General features: G+C 37.9%; 1 protein-coding gene across 1 annotated transcript in view; it reads left to right on the top strand.

Annotated features, from left to right (window-relative positions):
• Window positions 1–13,855, top strand: part of ift172 (intraflagellar transport 172) — a 37,041-nt gene that overhangs the window by 4,654 nt on the left and 18,532 nt on the right. Inside the window, exons 11-25 of the mRNA XM_014986029.2 lie at window positions 69–230; window positions 969–1,022; window positions 1,139–1,242; window positions 1,540–1,625; window positions 2,180–2,292; window positions 3,836–4,003; window positions 5,110–5,246; window positions 7,005–7,112; window positions 7,861–7,945; window positions 8,205–8,297; window positions 8,509–8,586; window positions 9,567–9,815; window positions 10,393–10,471; window positions 10,550–10,670; window positions 11,650–11,794. Of these exons, the coding sequence (XP_014841515.2) occupies window positions 69–230; window positions 969–1,022; window positions 1,139–1,242; window positions 1,540–1,625; window positions 2,180–2,292; window positions 3,836–4,003; window positions 5,110–5,246; window positions 7,005–7,112; window positions 7,861–7,945; window positions 8,205–8,297; window positions 8,509–8,586; window positions 9,567–9,815; window positions 10,393–10,471; window positions 10,550–10,670; window positions 11,650–11,794 (1,782 nt within the window). The remainder of the gene's footprint in view (window positions 1–68; window positions 231–968; window positions 1,023–1,138; window positions 1,243–1,539; window positions 1,626–2,179; window positions 2,293–3,835; window positions 4,004–5,109; window positions 5,247–7,004; window positions 7,113–7,860; window positions 7,946–8,204; window positions 8,298–8,508; window positions 8,587–9,566; window positions 9,816–10,392; window positions 10,472–10,549; window positions 10,671–11,649; window positions 11,795–13,855) is intronic.

Here is a 13,855-nt window from a genome sequence, read left to right as displayed (position 1 = left end):
GTAGAAACCTTTCTGTTGCTATGGAGATGAAACATGCATCTGTCTCATGTCTCCCTTGCTCCTCCCAGGTGATCATTAGGAACCTGTCCTCTGGGACCCGGGTGGTGCTGAAGTCCTACTACGACTATGAGGTAGAAGAAGTGAAGATCATGGGGAAAGATCGCTACCTGGTGGCTCACACCTCTGACACACTTCTGCTCGGCGACCTGCTGACCAACAAACTAAGCGAGGTGCTGAACCCGTCTGTTGTATTTTAAATTGTTTATTATTCATTTTTTAGGTTTTTGACAAACGGTAGGTTTGGTAGACAGAAATAGGCAGGGTGATTTTTATTTTTTTTTAAAGTATTATCAGTATTTAAGAAAAATAATAAAAAGAAATGGGGAAGAGACTTAACGAAAAAATAAATATAAAAAAAAATATAAAAATTAAATCAAAAAATAAAAGTCAGATAAACATATTGAAATAAATAATATGTAAAAAGAAATGGGAAGTTAAAAAAATAAACAAGAAGTTCATTTTAGTTAAGTAAATAAGCAAAATATATAGTGAAATTAAAAATAATAAACAAGTGGGCACTTTTTTTATTAAAAAAAGTAATATTCTCAATAAAAAATAATAAATTAAAAATAAAAAGAGATGGACACTTACTTATTATTTTAATATATTGAGAAATTAAAAATTGCACTTATTTGCAACAAATAAAATCATATTTTCTAGTTAAACTAACTAAATAAAACATAGCAAAGTAAAATTAAAATAAGAAAAGGGACAGTTTTACTAAAGACATATTTCAAATGTAAGAATAAAACACTTGGAGCACACTTTTAATTACAAAATAAATTGATTAATAACCGTTTTAATAAAAACATTTTAAAAAGTAACATATTAAAATTAAAAACTCTATATAAAAAACAATGGGCAGTTTTGTGTCAGATTAATAAATTTCCTTCTATTTCCTTCTTCAGGTGCCTTGGCCGGGTTCTGGAGGAAATGAAAAGTTCTTTTTCGAAAATGAATCTGTAAGTTTACAAATATATTTTTATTAATTGAAGAACTTCTGTGATGTAAGCTGAAAGAAACAACAGCTAAATGTATAAAACTGTGCTGCTGTTTGAATTAAAACCTGTGCTTCCAGGTGTGCATGATTTTTAATGCTGGGGAGCTGAGCCTGGTGGAGTACAGCAACAACGAGATTCTGGGATCAGTCAGAACCGAGTTCATGAATCCACACCTCATCAGGTGGGCAGGAAACGGATCTGAACGCTGAAACACACTTCAGCGCAGTTAACAGTCAGAACTGAATATTAAACGTAGTTTTAGACATCTAAAACAAGCAGTTTTATCAGCAGAATTTGAATATTTTGGGTATTAAGATAAAAACATAAAGTTGCAGCAGTTTCTTTGGTGTGTAATTGCACAGCTGTCCACTAGATGGCGATATTGATCTTTGCAGAAACCCAAACAATCAACATCTAGATTTCATTCTTGCATGTAAAACATTCAGTCACTTATAACTGATCAATATTTTTTCTCCAGTGTGCGGCTCAATGAGAGGAAGCAGAGAGGAGTGGAAGACAACAAGAAACTTGCTTACCTGATCGACTTAAAGACCATTGCAATTGGTAAGAAACAGGAAGTGTGTCAAAAAGAACAAGGTCGTTTGGATCATTTCAATGCAATAGAAAGAAAATCAAAATGTCCATTAAGATCAGAACTCTTTTTAATGTCCATTAGCAATGTTTAATGTGTCAAATTAAAAAAAGTTCAGAAAATTCCATGAAGATTTTTTTCAATATGATTAGCAGCAATGTGCAGCTTTTTTAAGGTGATCATATTTGGCTTTTTATCCCCAAAATATTATTTATGTCGAAGCAGAACTACATCATAGAGTCATTTTTTACTTAAACACTCAAAAATAATACTGTTTAAGTGTTCAGAAATGTTCATTTATTCAGTTTTTAATCCAAGACAAGCAGAGTTGGTGAACAATGCAACGTTTTAATTAAAGAAAAACTGAATGCTAACAGAGCAACAAGCTAACGGAGCAGTTAATGTTTGTTTCCCCCACTGGTTAACTGGCTGATTTTTAATCCTGACCCCAGTTTTTAGCCTTGTGCTGGCAGTCTGGCTGCTCCTCAGTTAATCTGCTGGTTGTTTTTGTTTTTTCTGTCCTCAGTGGACTTGGCTGCAGGCTACAACCTGGGAACCATCAGCCACGACTCCAAGATTGACTGGCTGGAGCTCAATGAAACCGGACGCAAACTGCTGTTCAGGGACAAGAAGCTGCGGGTGAGAATGAAACCTCAGCGCCCCGAGAGGCTGAAAGACTGGAAACAATGAGATAAAGAGCTGCAGGCAGTAAATTAGAGAGGGCAAATGACAGACGGATATAGCAGGAAAAAAACATTCATCCTTAGTTGGGGCTTGTCTGCTGTCAGAGCTGCATCCATCACCCTCAATATGCCTGGAGGCTCTGCACGGGAGCAGCTTGGACACTCGGGAATTAGGATGGACAGTTGGGATAAACTGACCATTATGCATCACTGAAGAGGCTCACTTTCCACTTTTCTTCATTCCAAGTTTTAGATTCAGTTTGTTTCTCACATAGCAGAATAAGAGTGGATTATTTAAATTCTTGGAGTGCAAAATAGTGAATGCAGATCTGCTTAGCTAATAGCCATTTCTTAAAAGCTAGCTCATGTCGTAATTTCAAAACTATTCTAGTGAGGCAATAAAATATAATGCAACAAATCAATAGCAATACATATATATATATATATATATATATATATAATACATCTGATAAAATATTCAATATGCAATATGTAGAATATTCACTGAACTTCGATCCAGAATCGCACAGCATTCTGGGAGATGTAGGCAGAGAAAAGGCTTCAGCCGCCCAACCTCTCATGGCTCGCTAAGCAAAGTTGGTGGAATCAACTAACTCACTCACTCTTTGGTTGCCTAGCAACGACTTGCTAGGTTGTCTTTGCAAAACAAATGTGCTAAAATCTGCATTTACGTCTCTATTTTAAAAATATTGTTGGTTCTGCACTGTTTTTGCAAAATTATTAAATCTAATAATTTTATCTGACAAAATGTATTAAGGGTGGAGTTGGGCGAATATGAAAAGTAAGACAGTTTAGTTAAATTTTTCCCTTTTTGGGATTCATAAGTTTGATTTAAATCAATAAAAATGCTTGAATTTCAATCAGGTGTTTTCAAGGTTTGTAAAGTGATTGATTTTTGTATCAAGTCCTTGAAAGGGCTTGATACTCGAACTGTACGGTTTTGTAATCTAAACCTTTATTAAAAGCCTGGATTTGGAAAAAGTTATTTACAGATATTTCCATACACTTAATAAAAACACAGACTTTTTTATTGTCACTGTCTGAAGTTAAATGAGACTAAACTTTCCTTGTTTAGGTCAGTTAGAATTATCATAACTATTTGCTAAATGCCAGAAAACATTTTTATAGTTGTTTTTTTTGTTCTTTTTTGTTTCGTGTTTAATGCAATCATTAATCTGAGCACAATTTGTTTGGATTGTTTCTGGGTAATGAATATTTATTATTCCTAATGCCTCAGTGTTTTATTGATCGTCTCATATTTTGAATGTTAAAGTTATTGAAATTGCCTGATTTTTTTCTTAAATTAATGTTTTGTTCTCGGACCAGCCAGGTGTACAGAGTGTGACATTTCCAAATATAACATTTTCCATGGGCTTGAATTTTATAGTGGGACAGTGTTCAAACCCTGCATTGTTTTTAAGGATGAATCCTCTGATTGAGGATGAATTTGTGTTTTCCGTCTTCTCGTTCTTCCTCAGCTCAACCTGTACGACATCGAGTCCCGGGTGAAAACCACGCTGCTCACTTTCTGCTCGTACGTCCAGTGGGTGCCCAGCAGCGACGTGGTGGTCGCCCAGAACCGGGGCAACCTCTGCATCTGGTACAGCATCGACAGCCCAGAGAGCATCACCATGTTCCCCATCAGGGTGGGTGCACACAAACTTTATTATTTATGACTTTTTACCTTCCTGGGTGATCTTTTAAGATGCTAGTTCACGTTTTTTCCTCATGATTCCATCTGTTTTTGGGAGGTACAAAAGTTCAGCCCACAAATAATTTAGTTAAATTTAGTGAAATCTGACGTAGTGCGTACATCATTTAAAGCATTTCTATGGGTTTTTTCATTAAGAATTACCCAAAATATTTCTTTCTGTACTCATCGTCACTCTTTATGTTTTGCTGTAATTTTTTAGCGTGAATTAGATATGTGCTGGTATTTCTTTATCTTGTAGGTTCTTGTGAAGTGATGTCAGACTGTTGCACGCCTGCGGTTTTTGTTACAGTTTTATATTGAAAACAATTTTTATTTTGTCTGATTTTGTTATTTATATGAATTATTTTCATTTTAGTCTCTAAAATGCCAACATTTCTACATAACTTTACATGTTTGTCCATCTGATGATGTAATTTTTAAATAGTAAATGACTGTTTTGATCAGTTTCTTGAGTACTTCTGTTTTTACTCTTAGTTGAGTAAATTTTTTTGGTGCTCCGCCCTCATCTGTCAAATTGTCCCAGAAGTTATTGCAATAAACAATAATATATATACATTAAACCATTTTCAAGTAATTTGATGGTGATGGCAAGACATATTCTCAAATATCAATAAACTTTATTGGGAAGACATTTTAAATATCCAAAATAAATAAACAAAACAACAGAAAAAACAAATAAAATGAATTATGAGTCTCTGTAAGCAATATTGTGTTCAAAAAAAGCTCCTTTTTTATTGGAGCTTTTTTATTGTTTTTTCTCTTTTTTGGTAGAAAGAGAAAAAATAATATCATGCAAATGGAAATTACTGAGCTCGTTTAAATTTATTGTGCGATTAATTGATTTATTGTTTATTGCGACTGGCCTACGTATGAGTATGGGATGGATGATATCCAATATAGATGCATTTTATCAATCTGCCAAAAATCCAGAATGAACATGTTTGTATTTAAAATGTCTTCAGTCGAGAGCAAAGTGGAACTGAAATCAGACTTCTTGCTTGTGTCACAGACTGAGTAAAGTTGATCTTTTTTTTCCAGGGAGACATCGTGGACCTGCTACGAGCCGATGGAAAGACAGAAGTTATAGTGACAGAAGGCGTCAGCATGGTGGGGTACTCTTTGGACGAAGGCCTTATTGAGTTCGGTACCGCCACCGACGACGGAGATTACGACAGGTAGGCCCAGTCCTCGCTTCCTGGAAGAACAAAAGAAGAAGATGGCTCTAATGATGAGTGTGGCGCGGCGTAAACATCCATCCGTCCCTCGGTGTGAATCACTGCGGCGCAGCAGGGCGACCAGAAGAACCCAGATGTCCTTTTATCCCTCAGCTTCCTCCTGCTCCTCTTGTTTTTCTGCAGCCCTCTCAGGCCAGCTGGGAGACGTAATGTGTCTCCTCAGCATGTCGTGACTTGGACACCTCCAAGAGGAGCCTCTTATGAAGGATCCTCATCGAACGGAGGAAATAATTAACTGACCTCTTATTTCAAAGAAGGAGCAGCTGAAGTTTTTACAATAACTCTCTTGGGTTTCATTAAAATTACCTTTTATGCTTCCTTGAACAGGTTAGAATAAGTCTACGGATTATACAAAACATGTTCATTACATTATTTTGCAGATTTTAGTCTGCTCAGTTCTGCCTATTTTTAGCTGTTTTTGGGGCTCCTGTCACTTTAAATCCAAATAAGCTGCTGCTGGCCACATCTCCCAACTCAAAGTTTACACTCACACGTGAAAATGGCTGGAAACAGATGCGCAATTATACCATAGTACATCTTTGAAAAGCATTAGTAGAACCTCCTGGAAAACCAAAAGGAATGCAGCAAGTGGTTTCTAGGTTGCTGGGTAACTGGTTCTGCTCAGCTGGGGTAACCAGGAGGGGTAGTTCCTGCTGATCTGTCACGTTGCATTCGGGAGATTTTTGAAACTCATTTTCCAGACACCAGAACTCTTTGACTTATTGCCTAAAAATGACTGGTTGTATTTTTTTTATCACTTGTGCTGTTTTTAGAAGCAGTTAAAAACCAATTGGAAGTACAGAAGCATACAAATGTGAATTTTGTATAAAAGGTCCCCTTTAAAAATGACTTTTATTAGCTTTACCTCAACTGCCCCATCTCTTACCATCTGGCATTAACAGTTCCTTACAGAAATGTTCAATCGTCTTGCATTTTTTTAGAACGTGACTTTCATTTCAATCCTCCCTGCTGTGAGGTTTACAACTGAGTATCAGGGCCAAGATACGATAATTTTTGTTTAATTAAAAGAATATAGTCATAATATCAGCAGAATAAAGAGGCAATTTTACCAGAAGAAGGTCTTAAAATTACAAGAAAAAATTTGTTTTAACGAGAAAAAAGCTTGGATAATTAATGATCTTATGAAATTACTATTTCATTCTCTTAATATTTTATTCTCATTTATTTTGATTTACTACATATTACTATTACTGTATCCTTGTAACATTATGACTTTATTTTTTTGTAAAAAATTAAAAAATCTTAGCCTGATCCTTTTATTTCATCGTAGAGTTCACCTGATGTGAAAAAATAGAAGCTGTAAAACACGAATGTCAAAGAAGATGGCAGCCGGCCTCACTCTGAACTAAAAGCAGTGCATTGATGAAAAATATCCAGATTTTCTAAAAACTAAACCTTCAAAAACCAAAAGTTGATAAAACTGATTAATCTCCAACCTATTGATCAATCCAATTAATCGTTTAAGTCCTAATTCTATTCCTACAGGTGAATTATTTTACCTTCACAGTTGTTTACACCAGGATTTGTTGACAAATTGCAGTAAAAGACATAAGTAGAGCTGAAAAATCGTCTGCAGCAGCAGCTCAGTGTTTGATGCTGGGTTGAAAGACTCGGGGCGTTCTTAATTGACTGTTTGTCGAGTTTCAGGTTGTATGTCGTTGTTCTGTTTGTTTCCAGAGCAACAGCGTTTCTGGAGACTCTGGAGATGTCACCAGAGACTGAGGCCATGTGGAAGACACTCAGCAAGTTGGCGTTAGAGGCGCGTCAGCTGCACATCGCAGAAAGGTCAGCAGGTCAACAGAAATACACCAACCCGTGTTTTTAAATGGCTTTCTTTTTCTTTAGCAACTTCTGGAGAAAATATTGTGAGAGAACTGGATTCTTCCCCCATAACAAAGAAATATTTTGTTTATAAGAATGCATAATTAGATTCCCCGAAATGTCCAGATATACAAAATTAAACACAAGCACAGAGCAGATGGTGCGTCCAAGCCTCCAAATTCATTTATCATCAGACAGTTTTTAATTCTCCATCATCCTCTCCTTCTCGCTCTCTCCATCTTTATTTCTCTCTGTTGTAAAAAATACTCCTCAAATCTGAATTCTCTGTCATTAATAATGCATAGGCTGTTCGTTAGGGTTTGTCTCCATTTGCATAAATCCCAAAATCTGAGAACAGATCCTTTTTTTTTTTACTCTGGAGTGGATGCCCTTAATGAGGGAAACCGATGTTAATGAGGAAGAGTCAGTAAGAAGGAGCTTTTTTTTAAACTTCTCTTTATGACTTCTTCATTAATCTGATGCAACTGTTCAGACAGAGTTGGTAATAAAGTAGCCGAATGCTATAAGGGGTTTCTATTTCTCAGACTTGCAGTGCATGTGAAGGCTCATTAGACTGATTCTGTTATTTATCTCAGTTCATTAAATTTGCAGGTTTCCAGGCCTTCGATCAGCCTTTACTGTTGTTTCATCGCTCCTCTTATCTCTCTTGATCGTTCTCTTCTTCTCTGCTTTTTTAATTCTCATTCTGCAGATGTTTTGCTGCTCTGGGTGACGTCTCAACTGTCCGGTTCCTCCACCAGACCAATCAGATCGCAAACAAAGTTTCACAGGAAACGGTTTGTTTTAAACCGCCTGACTGCCCTCCAGCTAATGATTTAAGCGAAGCATTTTAGCTAATTTTGATATAAATACTAATTTTAGCATAAGTCAATAATCAACGGACAGTATTTGAGCTAAATTTAGTTTATATGCTGTTGTTTGCCTACTGAATGGAGTAAGTCAATGACACGCTACTGACAGAATTGAAGCTAACCTTAGCCTTTTAGCTGAATTTTGCTTTCTGCATTTTCATATTTGAATGTGTCGTCTAATTAGGGAGAAGATGGGACGTCATTTTACCAAGTCCAAGCCCACATAGCCATGTTGGACAAGAACTTTAAACTGGCTGAGATGCATTACATGGAGCAGGTTGGTGTGACTGACTAACAGAAATAATTTGAACCAGTCAGTATTTTAACAGATGCAAGTTCAAGATACAGTAAAACCATCTAATCCATTCTGCCGAAACTGAGATGGTTTTATTGGTCAGTTATTGCTAATTTACTCACAGACCAATCTGGCTGTGTTGCTTCCTAACGACCGTCATTTCAAATGTTTGATGTTTTGTGTGTATCTGCAGAATGCCATTGATGAGGCCATAGAGATGTACCAGGAGCTCCACAGGTGGGATGACTGCATCGCTGTGGCCGAAGCCAAGGTGAACTTACCTGACAGGAAGACATGCAAACAGTTCAGATTTAAATTCTTTTCTACCTGAATATAGAGGATTTGTTTAGATAACTGGGTCTGAGGTCTCACCACAGCCAAAATAAATATATTTTTGGAGGAAGTTAATTGCTAACAGGTTCTTTTAAATGTGATAAATTGATTTTATCAATTAATCTTTTTTTGTTGTTATTGAAGATTTAATTTTTTGCAAATCAGGATTTTGTTTTCACCAACGCTCTCATTGGGTTTCCATAGTTCAGAGTGATGACAACACTCTGGGGGCGGCCATCTTGAATTCAGGTCATCTCTATAATACATGGTCAAGCTAAGATTATTTTTTTTATTGCGAGAATAAAGTCATAGTATTACAAGAACACAGTAACACCACAATAAAGTCGAAATAATACGAGAATAAAGTAGTCACTTTATGACAACTCCAACACAAAAATAATAAAAAGAAAAAAACTTCAAATGAGGAATAAAGTAAAGTTGTACTTTGGTGTCGGTTTAACAGATAAAGAAATACCTCATATTTCAATATATCAGCATCAAATTATTATCAGCAGGAATGCAAACAACTGAGTCATTTCAAGAAGTTTTGGTAAAATTGTGTTTTTTTCCTTGTAATTTTATGCCTGTATCATGGAATTAAACAATTGCCCAAATTAGCCATACATGTCAGAGAAGCGATAATTAAAATAAAAACGACTTTTTGAAAATATTTTGTATCATTCTTAATTTATTTTTTTGAACAGACAGCAAGAGAAAAATCCATTTAAATCTGAACATGGAGCTGGTGTTGAAAACTAAGATTTTAATTTTAACCCTTATCGCCCAGCCCTACTTGTCGCCATGGAAATCCAACGTTGCAGGTCCCCATCCTGGTTATATGTGAAATAAATGTAGATGTTTGTGAATGTCCAAGTCCTCCAGTCACTTAAGCTTTTTTCCTTCCTGGGTGAACAACAGAGCCACCCGGAGCTCAACAGCCTGCGTGAGAACTACTACCAGTGGCTGACAGAGACGGGTCAGGACGAGCGCGCCGGCGAAGTGAAGGAGGGCCAAGGAGATTTCCAGGGCGCCATCAACCTCTACCTGAGGGCGGGACTTCCTGCCAAAGCCGCCCGCCTGACCATCAGCCGCCCGGAGATCTGCAGCAGCACCGAGACGGTCAGCCGCATCGCTGCCAGCCTCATCAAGGGAGAGTTTTACGAGAGAGTAAGTGGTGTTGATTTTTATTTGTTTGTGTAGTGAAGTATTGTTTTCCTAACTGATGCCAGGAGACCAAAACTTTGAGCACAACAGCAAAAGTTCTGCTTGTTATTTTGAGCTCCATTCCATCCGGCTGTTATTTCTCTGCACATTTCCCTACGTCTGTGTGAAAACTCTTCTCGAAAAATCTTTCATCCCTGTTTGATTAGACATCTGAAAGTGAAGAGAAGGACAAGATTTACCTTTTTATTTGTTTTGCAAGTGATTTAAGGTAAATTAAAAAGTTTGATAGCCTCACTTCAAACTCTGGAGTCAGAACTCGGATCCTGGAGTAACGTCCAGATACTTTTAACACGTTTTACACGCAGGGCAGCCATGTTGGATTTCAAGTAGAGGTTGATGAAGAATTTCAGACTTCTTTGGTTTTTCATCTAATGTTTCTGACCTGTAATTAAAAGCTGCAGATTTCATCCCTGGAAACTAAGCGTTTGATATTTGTCTGCAATGAATGCTAAATATAAAAGTTACAGGAAAATCAGTTGATTTACCTTCCATAATCTTCATCTTCTTCTCTTCTGACCAGGCTGGAGATTTATATGAGAAGGTCAGGAACAACCAGAGAGCTTTGGAGTGCTACTGCAAAGGTGGAGCTTTCAGAAAAGGTATTTTCAAATCTCTTCATATCTTTATTTATATTTTTGTAGTTTTTAGTCTAAGTAACTTTGTCCCTCTTCCCAAAGCGGTGGAGCTGGCTCGTGTTGCCTTCCCTGCCGAGGTGGTGAATCTGGAGGAGGCCTGGGGAGACTACCTCGTCCAGCAGAAACAGATGGACGCCGCCATCAATCATTTCATTGAAGCAGGGTGGGTGGTGTAGATATGGACAGGTGGGGAGGAGAGAGGAGGGAAGATAAATAAACACAGCAGACGGAGCCAGAAATCCCTTTTTAAATCCTCACCAAGAATCCAATTACAAAGATAAGAGGAATTATTTTTAAATGTGCTCAAAAATCCTAAATATAGACAGTTAGTCATAGCCCAGATTTAGCAGAGAAAGTTTGAACGAATAAAGAAGTTTAGCTTTGACCAGCGGGTAGCTAAACCCGTCGGTATATTTTAGCGCCGATTAGCCACTATAGCGAGTGACGCGCACCTGCAGGCGCCGTTACTGTGCAATAAATCCACGAAACCAAACTGTCCCAGTGCGAGATGAGCATAAATCATAAATGTTTGTAACGCCCTGATTTCTTATCTGATTTATATAAAATATGGCTAAATCAATTAAAGCTGAGAAAATTGCTGATGTTTTGATTTGTTCATTTTAACAGTTTAGTTTCTGCAAGTTCGGTTAGATTAAAGAGAGGACTAAGCAAATGTCTCTTTTATACTGGACAATAATTTAATTTAACATAATTGCTGCTTGTAGGAGCCACAGTTTGCTCAAATTGAACGAGCTACAGCAGAACATATTTTATCCAGTTTGACTTTTGCAAATATTGGCACAATCTACGATAAAAGTCCACAGTCTGGTGTTTTGTTCTCAACTAACCCGTTTTTTGAAATACAGTTTTGTTTACAGAAACTCCAGTATGCAGTTTATTTGTTGTTTCTGTTGTTTTGTTTATTTATTCTGGATATTTAAAATGTCTTCCAGCTCCAGTGTTAAATATTCACTAGAATTTAAATTTACTGATCTTTGAGGATGAGTTCTTACATTATTTTGCCTTTACCATCAATGGCGCATGTGTGGTACCACACGATGTTCAATCCAGTAATTTAACATATCAGTGGTTAAACCGCTGTGTTTTTTCATAATGCAGTGTGTGTGTTGTCTTGTTCCCAGCTGCACCCTGAAAGCCATCGAGGCGGCGATCGCAGCTCGCCAGTGGAAGAAGGCCGTCCACATCCTGGAGTTACAGGAAGACCCATCAGCAGAGAAATATTACGTTAAGATAGCTCAGCACTACGCCTCCGTTCAGGACTACGAGGTGAGAGGAGAGAAATAAATGTTGGGGAAAGCTGGAGGGAAAAGTTAGTTAGTTAAAGAGAACAGTGAATAATTTAAAGCCCCCAAAATAATCAGACTTTTAAATTATTTAATCCATAGAGGGATGATTATACAACAATCTTCAAGGATTTTTAAAATCAAGAAACTCTTTTTTTGATCCATATAGTTTAAATTATACTTGAATTTTTAATAATTTCTTACATGCAGTTACCATAGATTAAACAAAAAAGACCAAAAAACAAGGCAAAACGAATTCAGACAAAAGTAATGTTTAAATTCCTCTTTTTTTGTAAAATATATATATATATATATATATATATATATATATATATATATATATATATATATATATATATATATATATATATATATATATATATATCTGATCGTCTCAAATTATAAATTCTGTCTCTTTTAATAAATCTTTCTTTGGCAAATGTATGTTATGTGTTTTAAACATAATTAGCATAATATAATAGTCCACCAAGTCGTTAAATGTCACATTTTAAGCTGCAGAACAATGGATCTGTTGGATCTCTGCAGCTTTGTTAATGAATTTCTGCACCACCTATAAAACGTTTAAGCAGTCGCCATTTTTAACTGTCCTCCCGTGTCTCTGTTTATGTAACGGCCTGCTTCAGGGCGTTCCAGCCTTAATGAAAAGTTTGCTGAATGTACCTTCAACACAATAAACTACGGAGTATAGCTGTTGGAAAGGGGGACATAATTAGATAAAGGAAGTGGAAAGCACAAAGGAACAGGAAGCTGATGATGGTGTTGATGCGCTCTGCATGTTGCGCTGATTGTGATGAGTTCAGCTGAGCCAAACGGCCTCCGCTCGCCGTCAGCTGCTGAAAATAGCAGCCGCACCGCTCAGCGGGAACATTCACACAAGGTAATTAAGATAACAAGCGCTCCGCGCCGCCGCTTTGGAAACGCCTGGAAAGAGAAGTTACTGCAGGTTCGGGAAGGAGGAGGAGGAGGAGGAGGAGGAGGAGGAGGAGGAGGAGGAGGAGGAGGAGCAGGAGGACGAGGAGGAGGAGGAGGAGGAGGAGGAGGAGCAGGAGGACAAGGAGGAGGAGGAGGAGGAGGAGGAGGAGGAGGAGGAGGAGGAGGAGGAGGAGGAGGAGGAGGAGGAGCAACCTGAGTGTTTGCATGGAGAGGAAGAAAAGTTCCCTTTGTTTATCAGGAAGAGAAATTTGACTCAAGGAGCATCAAAGTTTACGCAACAGGAAGTGGAGCATCCAACCATCATCCGTCCATCATCCATCCATCCAACCACCATCCATCCATCCATCATCCAACCATCATCCATCCATTCATCCATCCATCCATCCATCCAACCACCATCCATCCATCCATCATCCTCCATCATCCATCCATCCATCCATCCATCATCCAACCATCATCCATCCAACCATCATCCATCCATCCATCCAACCACCATCCATCCATCCATCATCCAACCATCATCCATCCATCCAACCACCATCCATCCATCCATCATCCAACCATCATCCATCCATCCAACCACCATCAATCCATCCATCATCCAACCATCATCCATCCATCCATCCAACCATCATCCATCCATCCATCATCCACCCATCATCCATCCATCCATCCATCATCCAACCATCATCCATCCAACCATCATCCATCCATCCATCCATCCAACCACCATCCATCCATCCATCATCCAACCATCATCCACCCATCATCCATCCATCCATCATCCAACCATCATCCATCCATCCATCCAACCATCATCCATCCATCCATTCATCCAACCATCATCCATCCATCCAACCATCATCCATCCATCATCCAACCACCATCCATCCAACCATCATCCATCCATCATCCAACCACCATCCATCCAACCATCATCCATCCATCCATCCAACCACCATACATCCATCCATCATCCACCCATCATCCATCCATCCATCCATCATCCAACCATCATCCATCCAACCATCATCCATCCATCCATCCATCCAACCACCATCCATCCATCCATCATCCAACCATCATCCAC

Source organism: Poecilia mexicana, unplaced genomic scaffold (assembly GCF_051168715.1).
Source record: "Poecilia mexicana isolate PSO_F unplaced genomic scaffold, ASM5116871v1 scaffold_21, whole genome shotgun sequence".
NCBI lineage: Eukaryota > Metazoa > Chordata > Actinopteri > Cyprinodontiformes > Poeciliidae > Poecilia > Poecilia mexicana.
This window is presented reverse-complemented; position numbering and strand designations above follow the sequence as displayed.